Raw genomic sequence first — 11007 nt, 5'->3', positions numbered from 1 at the left:
ATCGTCTGCATTACGCTGATGTCCAGCATAATACAGACACAATAATATCCAAACACAATTTTGCATTTACAGCATTTCCATTAAATAAGATATGCAATTAAAATCACACGTGATTAAGTTTGTTCATGCAATAAAGTTATTTAAAAAAAAACACCATCCTCCTACCAATTCCTGTCGTCATCTTAGTCTTTTTCGCCAATAGCAACATCTGGTTGTTGATCTTGTGATTCATGTGATGCAAAAAAAGTTTTTCAGATGCAGTTTTGCAAAATACACCCATTTTGATAGAGCCAAAAAAAGCCCACCTCATCCTTGCACAATTTTTAGTCTAATTTAGTTTAGCAATTCCATCTATAGGCTCAGGAAGACTTTTCATGTGTTTTGACTTAATTAGGATGTGACAAGTTTCCAACAGAATTTTATTTATTTTTTTAACTGTAGTGAAATTTTGTGAGATACTGAATTTTTGGTTATTTGTAAGCCGTAAGCATCAAAATTCACTCTGTGTGATGACTATACGAGTGCCACTTTCTGAAAGGAGCGACTGAAATAACATTTTCATTATATTCCTTTTTTTTTTTTTTTTTTTACAGGTTTATGGTAATAAACATCTGATTCCCACTTTAAATACTCACCTCCACCTGCAAACACCAATTCATTTAAAAGTCATGAATTAAATGTATCCATTTTGCTAATGGCAACTAATTGAATTTATCTTCTAACAAAAAGTCAAGATAAGTTTATGAGTTGGGCACAGTAAAAATAATTATAATTACATCACGTTGCTTCTAATGTGGCAAAAACAGACATTTAAAAGGAAAGAGAACAACCAGTGACGCAATATATTCAACAAATCTAGAACAGGTCAGATTAGTTATTTTTATTTTACAGAAACATGATGTGAAATGCCTGCAAATAATTGCAGAAGTTTCAGGTTAAGACAACATTTTGGTTACAAATTGTCTTCCTACTCTAACATTCTGTAACCAAAATATCAGTTTACAAAAATGATGAAAAAAGATGACAGAAAAATAAAAAAACTTTGACAAAGTCACGTTTTATTGATCAGAAAAAGCATACAGATAAAAAGACCTTGGAGCCTAATTGATCATTGGTTTTCTGTGTAACATTATTACCAGCTGGAGGAGCTTCAGCCATCAATCAACAGGGTTTGTTTAAAGGCTGGAGTGTAAAGCTAAAGAGTTTCACTAATTTGTAGTTTCCTGATGAGAAAGTTAATCTCTCCCTTCTGACCTTGGCAAGAAAAAAACCCCAGAGTGGATCGCAGTGATTCATCGGTATGGTAACCGATGCAGCGATAAAGACTGTTTCCGTATACAAGCCGTTTCAAAGAAGGGATATTTAGTCAAATAAATTGACAGGAAGAAGCAAATAAACTTCAGAAATATGGAATGACTGGAATGCCAAAAAAAGAGAAAAAATACATTTGTTAAAAAAAATTAAATTATATAAACAAAGACAAGAAAAAACATGACAAATTGATGAAATAAAGATTTTAATGGATGTAGATTTTTTGTTTATAATTTCAGAAAATGTATAGAAAGAGCTTCTGCATCTTTTGATATTTGTTCTGCTAGTCTTTTGCATTAATTTCTGCTTTACCCATTTGTGTGTGCACAACTGTCAAACCATAATCATCTTCATCTTAAAAATTGAAGAAATTAAATAAAATAAAAGTAAAAAAGAAAATGTTTTCAGTGTTTTTCAAATTATTATTATCATTAGACAAACATCTTCACTTTTTTGGCACTTCTATCATTCCATGCAGTCCAGAAAAAGCCTGATTTTGTGCATGGAGTCTTGATAGTATTTTTCATTTATTTTTTTGGCTAAAATGTAGTGGATATATAAACACAATGAGAAAAGTGTCACATCTGAAAATGTAGAGTCATATCTGTGATGCCTTCTAACACTGCCGAGACTTTCACATATTCATTCTGATGCTTCGGGAGAACTCTCGCTAAAGACGCTGGGCTTTTAAAGTAGAAAACACTGAACAGGAGTTTCTTCATTGCTTCCAGTCCATTTTGAGTCAAGTCTCCTGGATTTCAGTTACAAAGCGCCACACACTTGTTAACAGATCCAGAGCCGTCCCAAAATAGGGGAATAAAAAAATACGTGAGATCTTCTAATAAGAATTGTTCCCCCTTCTTGGTAGCTTGATCTATGCCTGGGAGAGGGCTTGTTTGAGATCTCTGAGCAACATGGACGCCATGACGGTCTTCTCTGTGTTGATGGTGAGGAGGGCAGTGGAGGACTCTCTCAGCTCCAGCGTAACCAGAACCAGAGCTCCGCTGCTGACGGTGCGCCCAGAAAACCCAAAGGAAAAAAAAAAAACTTTAGGAGGGAAAAAAAAAAAAAAAAAAAAAAAAAAAAGCTACGCTCTGTTAGGCTAACCGCTTAAAGACCAAAGTGTATACAAAACCATAGCCAAGAGATAAAATACTAAAATGCGGCCTATACAATACTTTAAAAACCCTTCCACCACATGAAAGTGAATTATGCATAGCTAGACATGTCACAATACGATTTGCTGGACGATAAATTGTGCTAGAAGTTATCACGATAAATAATATTGTTTTGAGATCATTTTCAAGTAACACAAAGGTAATGGTATAATAATGGAAGGCAACATTTTCAAAGAAACTTTGAATTCTAATGAACATTTAACACTGGAACTGGGAGACATTTTAAATATCAAAAATAAACAAAACAGAAACAAGAAATAAAATGAATTTTGAAGTCAGAATTGTCCTTCAAAAAATGGGTTGGTTGAGAGCAAAGCACCAGACTGAAGACTTTTTGTCATCCAGTTTTTGGTAGAAAGAGAGAAAAGAGGAAAACAATAAATTGAGCAAATGGAAATTATTGAATTGGTTTTCATTTATCATTCGATCGACTGATTGATTGATTGATTGATTGACTGCGACAGGCCTATGTATGGCCATCAAATCCAGGAAGGCCTTTCACTTTAGTGAACTCAAGATTAGAGGCATTAACCTCAGACAACTTCTGACTGAAATCATTTCAGATATTTCCATTCCACTTTCAAAAAGCTTCACATAATGAGAATTTTAATCCTTTTTTCAAAGGAAATGTCTTATGAAAACTTACCTACCACCTCAACATTTACATTTTGTTGTATTACAGACAAAACCTAATTAATATTAATATTTTAGGGGATGGACTGTAAATGACCCCCAATTAGGAAGGTAGCTGCATTTGGTTTGAGTAAAACAAATAGATTTTGTAACAAAAGTCGCTTCATTACTTCTAAAAAAAAAAAGACCAAATAAACCAGAAAATTTATTTCAGGAATATCACAAATTTTTCTTACTGGACATAGAGTATGTTTGTAGAAACGAACGAGGCGAGCAAAGTGAGTCTGGCTCTGCACTAAGCCACATGTAGCAGAGCAACAGAGTCTATTATCCCATCGGACCGGCGCCATCGGGGACAGAACACGCCCTTAATGCCCGTCAAACAGCACTCAGCCTCTTTTATGGACTGCGAGAGTCTATGACTGTGTGGGAGCTCTGGGACTTCCATGGCCGACGCCTCCCACTCCTCCCCCAAACCCCGTCCCACCAGCTCCCTCTGGGGCCATGCGGACGATTCAGTCCACCTCCGTTTCCTTGGATACCTTCCCCGCAGACCGGGGGGCAAATCTGGGCGCACATGGTCCCCATTGAGAGAAGCTAACAAGAGGCAGACAGAGGCTATGACCCGGCGTGACCCTCTTTGAGCATGACGGTGTCGAGCCGGGACCTCACGTGACGCATTCCTAGCCATCTGGCTCCGTTTAACACTACATCTCCCACAACAAAGACCCCCTGCGGCGGCCCGCTTAGGCCTGACAAACAGCCCACAAAGGGACCCACTTAGGCCTGACTAAAGCCTGTGAAGAGCCCCCACAGGACGGGCTGCGGACGGGCGCCGTGCCGCGCTGCGACTGGGGGCCTAACGCCTCGGCTAATTAGCACACGCGCACGTTAGCAACGGGGAGAGGAGGAGACGACGTGCACGCACAGACCGAAGCGTCGGGAGGAGGGGGTGACGTCTCTGGGGAGCCGCTAAATTACCATCAACAGACGAGAGGGAGTTTATCACGGCGCTCTCAGCGAGGAAAGAGAGAGTCCTCCTTGGACTTAATTAAAATATTAGCCACTTCAGCAGGACCGACTCATTCAGGAATGAATGAAAAAGAAAAAACTTGTTTCTGCTTTCATTTCTTCAAATAATTAAACTATTGTAAATCGGTTCTTATTACCCGACAGGCATTCATGTTGTGGCCTCGGCCTTTTCTAACCCTTAAAAGTATCAAATTTGATATATTTCTTTCTTTATGTGACAAACAAACACATAGTTGCTTTGTTTCCCTCCCTCCTCGCCTCTCTGTCAGTACCCTGGAGGGGGGGTTATCTATGCGGTCCCTGTGGCTTTGCTAATGGATTTAGGATATAAATCTATCATTTATTCAGCCAGTTAACACTACCCTGAGGCCGCTAGCATTTCGTCTCAGGAGATGCGGATGTGTGCTCTCGTTCACGCGCGCGCAGCTCCAACAAGAGCTGCCGAAAGCACAAGATCGCGTTTGATTTCCGAGGCCATTTTCATTGAATGCTTTGCGGTTGTGTGCACGTTCTGGTGCACAAAAGGATGAAAAGAAAAGAAAAAAACCCCCACATCACATCTGGATATAGCACAACATCAGCACATCTTCATGGACCAGGAGGGAGCGATTAAGGTCGAGCGTGCCCTTAAACGGGTCATTGGTATTCTGCTCTCTCTGTAGAGCGGGCTAAGCGTTGGATTAATTGCGGCGCGTGGAAAAGAAAAGCAAAGCATTAGCCCTGGACTTAAAGCAGGTGGATTGACATCGATCGTCAGGGCTGCGGCTAAGCATCGCTCTCCAATTATCTGTGATTCTCTCCGCACCGAGCGGAGCCTGGGAGTGCCATCTGCCTCTCCTCCGCCCGGCCACAGCAAACACAAACTGGGCTTCACCTTTTACACAGGCTTCCTCTTTAAACCATCTTTTCATACTTCTCCAAACTTGTAGATCAAATTAGAAATAGTATTTCAAATCACAATATTACATCGCCTAGATGTCAAAATCGACCAATTTCCTCTCGATCGTTTCTGATCGGTGGAATACAGTAGAAAGATATTTTCTTTTATCCTGTTCATTAAATACATCAAAACATGTGAATTCCCATATTTTCTGGGTGTAGAATCATCAATGTAATGTTGGTGACTATGTAGGGATGCACCGATTGCAGTTTTCTGGCCGATCACCAAACTATCCACCAATTCTGATTTTGGCAGATACAGATTTTTTTTTTTTTGCCTGGAAAGTCGCTAAAGACGGCAACAAAATTCCTAATCTGACAACAAAAAGTTGAACAAAGAAGACAATGATTGATTTTCAGATCTTTATGGATAAAATTGGTTTTGTAAAAATCACTCAAAATTCAGGAGGTCTCAGCAAATTTATCTGTGCACCCATAGACATATGACTGAAGCATAAATAGTCGTAATCCTGTAATCCCTTCATTTTCTTCTGCAATCTAAACTAAGATCAAATAATCAGTATTTAAAGAGAAAAACGTTAAACAAAATTAAATGCAAACTCTTTGAACACAGCACTGTTGTATTAGCTGGATCATCAGTGGAGTTACAGGTGGGAATCACCTGAAATGTTTCTAAATTATGTCCAGCTTGCAAAAAAGGAAAAAAACAACAACAACAAAACACAGCAGTCATATTTAAGCCTGCTGACTGGCAGTGCACAGTTATCTTTGTTCTATTCAACTGGAGGATTCTGGGAAGTTTTATGGCATCTTGAGCACACTGTAGAAACTCTCTGATGGAGCATTTTGGCCTTTGTTTTTTTTTTAAACCAGAAACTTTTATAGACTCTGCAGTCGATTCAATACTTTGGTCAGCATACCAACAACCTTACAGGGTTTCTGTAAGTTTCAGGTAAAGTCCTTTTTGAAACCATTTTCAGTTAAATTTTATGCCAAAACAATTTACTAACTTCATCAATTATATACCTGTAACTTATAACTTATACAATTATAACTTCCAGCTTTTGTGGACTTTTTTACTCTATTCAAATCTATTGCTGTTATGCTACGTCAATCCAGTGGTCACTTTAATGGATTTCAGTCTACTAGTAAAATCCTGTATTAAATTTAGACTTTTCAACAATAAAATGACTAATTGTAGATAACGTTAGAAAAACGTTCCAATTTTATTAGCCTCAACGTGAACAGAATCGGGGAACTGGGTAGTACTTACTGGATTTAGCAAAGGCTAATTAATGAAAACAGAAACATCGTTAATAAAAGAAAAAAAATACTTTGCTTTATACCTAAATAAACAAATATTTTATGATGATTAAATTTGTCTGGAAAAATCTTGAAGCTATCGCAAATTTGCTCCATTCTTGAATGGGTCCAAGAAGAATCAATCAGAGGGCCGCAAATGGCCCCGGAGCCGCAGTTTGGACATCCCTGGTTTAGAAAGTTAAAAAAAAAAAAATCTAAAATTAAAAGAAAAAAAAGAAAAGAAAAAGGTTATAGAATGTGAAACGCAATCTGGTAATTCAGAGCTAAGAGATGCATTAAATTATTTGAAGGAGTAAAAAAGAAAAAACAATAAAAAAAGAATACAGATGTTACCTTTCACAAAAGGTGTGGAATAGAACCATTTTCTGTACTCTTATTTTCATTTTTACATCCAAACTCGCTAAATAATGAAAGCTAATTTTGTAGCTGAACACTAAAGGAACAGTGGCCACAGGGAGATCGAGCTCCGTGACCAAGACTGAACCAAACATCCAAACATGTCCGATGCTCCGTAAATGAGCGAGTCAGGTGAGACGATGACTAAACGGCACGTTTCGGTCCTGGTCAGACGGATACAGAAGCTGCAGCTGTGAGGCCGTTTCGGTTCCTGGCTGGAGCTGGACGCAGGCGGGCCGAGTCAGACCAGGCAGCTAGCCAAAGCTGTTAGCTCCAATTAGAACCAGGAAGCCCGCGCGCATCGCGGCCGTACGGCAGGACGGGCGAAAACCAGGAGGGGAGGACAAACGGACGACGGAGGCAAACTAAAAAAAAAAAAGGACCACAGTGAAACGAGGAGAACACGAAGCATCACAGAGAGCCCGTCGTTTTAATTAGGCTGCAGCAAATTAAACACAGAACGGGAACGAGAACACAACAGAGGGGAGATAGAAAGAAGAAAAAAAATCTGTTAAGAGAAACATAATCTAATTATAATCCAGTGTAAAAGACAAAGCACAGTTTATAAATCAAAAGGTTTCAAAATTTGATTTCTTTTTTCCTCCAAACTTATTTTGGGTGGGGGAAAATTGGGCTCTAACCGGTGGGGATTGGCAACGCATGCAAAATTCGATCAAATTTGCTTTCAAACAGACTGAAAAATAGAGCACATTTATTCTATTCCGCCTGTTTAGACATAAACAAGAACAGCGTTTTCTACATTTGCTTTCCTGCTTGATTTATTGCCATCCCCCCTTTCCAACAATCAATTTCTCTGTTTCAGTGGCAATGCTCCCCCCTCCTCTTCGCACCCCATCCTCTCGGCTTTGACGGCCTGTGTGGGAAAAGCAGTGCTGCACCCTGCTGACGGACGGCAGGAGTGCAGGGACGCAAAGGAGAACGGGTTGTCACTTTGTCAAACAAAACCAGAGCTCAATTCCACTACACACGCTGATATTACCTTTTATTTTCACTCTGAATCCAAACTTCTAATCCTGTTGTTTTTCCCCCTTCAGATTTTACAGAGATTTTCTCTGGGGATTTCTTTGGAAATAAGGGATTCTTGATGGAGGTCACTTTACGCGTCACATTTAATGCAGAGTGACCTCTACATTAAGCTCTCAGTGGGTGTATCCGATCTGAATGATTAATCTAATGTCTGTGTGTGAGCGCCATTTAAAGCAGGAACTGCAGCAATGCGTGGGTAATTTGTGCCACTTATAGGGGAAAAAAAAAAAAAAAAAACTAGACTTGCTTTTTTGTGTGTCGAGCAAAAAAGTAATGAGAGCTAATCTGTATTTTCAACATGGCACAATATTCTGCAAAATAATCACTAAAGCTAATCGTTGACATGAATAAATCAGTGCTTATAAAGCTACTAGCCATAAAACATACGGCTATAGATGGAGGTGTTCAAAATTAAATGCAAAACTATTATATTTCTCTCCTGACGTGCAAGCTTTTGTTTTGAAAATTACTGGGAAATTTTTTATTAACATTGTTCCTCTCAAGCAATTCTTAAAATTTCATTAAAACATAAAAGTGTAACAATCTAACTGACTAACAGTCTTGACATATTTCGAAACATCGGGATTTTTGCTTTACTGTGAGCATGAGAAAAGTGAAGTTGCATTCTTTCAGCCAGCTGAAAGGAGTGTGCAGCAACAAGCAGGGGAGGGGCAGCACAACATTCCTCCACACAGCAGGAGAAAACCTTTTCATTAGCATGTCAATGCTGGCCTTTTTGACAAAACTTGGGTGAATCTCGATTTCAGTTGCCTGGATACATGCAGAACTTATTTTGACACTGGAAATATAACCAGAGATTGGAATCTGCTCATTTTCTCCTGATCAGGTCTGATTGGTGGTTGGCTGGTCAAATATCAAAAAATATCAGATTTTTCTTTTTAATAACTGCAGCAAGACTAAGAAGACACAAGTAGGAAATAGGAATTGATCATAATCAAAAATAATAATAATAATAATGAAAACCCCCCCCCCACAAATTTTAGAGGTGCACTAATTGCAGTTTTCTGGCAGATTGCTGATTTAAAAAAAGCCTGACCTGCTGATTTTAGCCGATATCGATTGTTTCGTCTGAAAAGTTGCCTAATGTAGTGAAACGTTGCCAAGTTGGCACCAGTGGGGTGAGTTTTGTTAACCGTGTGACTGCAGATGTGACCTGGTGGGCTGATTTTCAGACTTTTGTGGAAGCAGATAAGATCCGTTTCTCATGGAAGTATCGGTCGATTAAGAATTTGAGAGAATCAGAGATTTAAAGAAGAAGAAGAAGGAGAAAGAAGTAAACTAATGGAACGTTGTGTTTCTGTTAATGGAACAAATCTGTAGAACAATCCGTATAAAGAAACCGAAGAGAGTAGATCAATTTCTACTTTTAAACATAAAATATAAGATTCTATCAAGGTATAATGAAGCATATTGATTCAGTAAAGTGCTGTGTCATTACAAAGATATGTTTATTTCTTTATTATTATCATCTCTATAGCTGCACATTGCCTGTGTTGTGTTTTTTGAAGATGTATCTACATGGATGGTTGATTGATATTTAGTTGCTTATGGCACAGCAAATTGACTGGACAGACTGAGATTTGTTTTCTCCAAACTAATCCTTTTCATTAAAAATCTTTAACATATTACAAAAATATGTTTTTTTGTCATAATGAACAGTAAATAAATGAAATAAAAGTAAGAATATTGGCGCCAATTTATCAATTCAACCCAGATGATTTCGATGTTGACCAGAAAAATGTCTGATCGGTGCATTTCTAATTAGAAGTAGACATGCCTATGAAGCCAGCCCTGCAGGAGCTTTGATAAGCCAATTCCTTTCTGGCCGCCAGTTTTTTGTGTGCAAAACAGAAGAAGACGAAGACGAAGAAGATGAAGACGAAGAGGAGACTTGGAGGACTGCCGGAGTGAAATATGACAGAACAGATCCAAGCCTCTGAACCTGGGTGGTTAACTTTATTGGGGATTCTGTCGGCAAGGAACTCCATCAAGCTGCTGATCATAGGGACGGCTTGGAAGAGCGTCTTCATTACCGCAGGACAGCGTCTTCCTCTTGAGCCGTCACAGAGGCAGAAAAGGAGATTGATGGTGCAGAGTCGTCTGATCTATTGGTTATTCTGAATGAAGTATGGGCGTATCGGTCGCCGGCCTCTCCCACCGGCTACCATTGATTTCCACTCAGTCTTTCGGCTCTCTGCGCCCTTGTGCAAAATGCCTCCCTCTTATTTTATTTATTTTTATTTTATTTTTTTTTTTTCACTCCCAACTTCCTCGGTGGCCCTCATTTATCCAACGTCTCAGACGATTCGCCGCTGTTCAAGCCTAAATCTATAAAGAAATCGCGACCAGGCAGAGAGGAGGACGAGGAGGAGGAAGAGGAGGAGAGGGAAGGAGTGAAAGACACAGAGGAAGTGAAAGACAGACAGCAGTCTGTGTCTTTCCTCTGAGTGAAAGACACAGAGGAAGTGAAAGACAGACAGCAGTGCAAAGGGTGAGACAGGTTGGGGTGTTTGTGGGGGGGAGAGGAGGAGAGGAACTGAAAGAGGGACAGAGCAGGAAACAGAGGGAGAGCGGGAGGTGTAATTATCTATCAGGTGTTCGGGTGTGCGTGACAGAGGAGGAAGCTCATTAGCACACTCTGTGTACACCAATTACACAGCCAGGCTTCTCAGGGCATTCCCCTGGCTTGTGAGTGTGTGTGTGCGTGTGTGTGTGTGTGTGTGTGTGTGTGTGTGCGCGCGCGTGTGTCACAACAGGCACCTTCACTCTGACAGAAACGCACTTTAGCAAAACTTTCAATTCAAAAGGATGCCTGAAGAAATATCCAATAATAATAATGGTAATAAAAAAAAAGTTGGATTTCCTTTAGATTTAAAGTAGTTCAGTAGGATTGTATTCAATGGATCAACAGAAACAGGACATGCCTGTGACGGAAAATGTTTTTTTGAAAAGTAAAGTAAGTGCAACAGCTGTTTGTATCCTTTTAATCTGGAACTCATAAATCTAACTTAATGCAACCCAATAACATCTATTTACGTAGAAGTTGTGTGAATAGATGATGCCAAGTTACAAAACAGCAGTCGATCTATAATCTAAAAGCTCGGGCAAAAAAAAAAAAAAAAAAAAAAAAAACAAATAAAATTTATGAAAAAAAGTGGGGATCCAA

The 11007-nt window shown here is 39.2% G+C and overlaps 1 protein-coding gene across 4 annotated transcripts in view; it reads right to left on the bottom strand.

Moving 5' to 3' along the window:
* Positions 1–1037: 1037 nt before the first annotated feature.
* The window catches only part of ap3b1a (adaptor related protein complex 3 subunit beta 1a), a 63838-nt gene continuing 53868 nt past the window's right edge, over positions 1038–11007 (bottom strand). For all 4 annotated transcript variants that reach the window (XM_015040267.1, XM_015040271.1, XM_015040266.1 and 1 more), the window contains one exon: positions 1038–2339. In XM_015040267.1, coding sequence (XP_014895753.1) covers positions 2186–2339 — 154 coding nt within the window. In that variant the 3' untranslated portion in view covers positions 1038–2185. The remainder of the gene's footprint in view (positions 2340–11007) is intronic.

The sequence above is a fragment of the Poecilia latipinna genome, unplaced genomic scaffold, assembly GCF_001443285.1.
Source record: "Poecilia latipinna isolate Pla-1442-1.1 unplaced genomic scaffold, P_latipinna-1.0 Scaffold503, whole genome shotgun sequence".
NCBI classification, from domain to species: Eukaryota; Metazoa; Chordata; class Actinopteri; order Cyprinodontiformes; family Poeciliidae; genus Poecilia; species Poecilia latipinna.
Note: the sequence above shows the minus strand (reverse complement) of the source record. Positions and strands in the feature narration are given on the sequence as shown.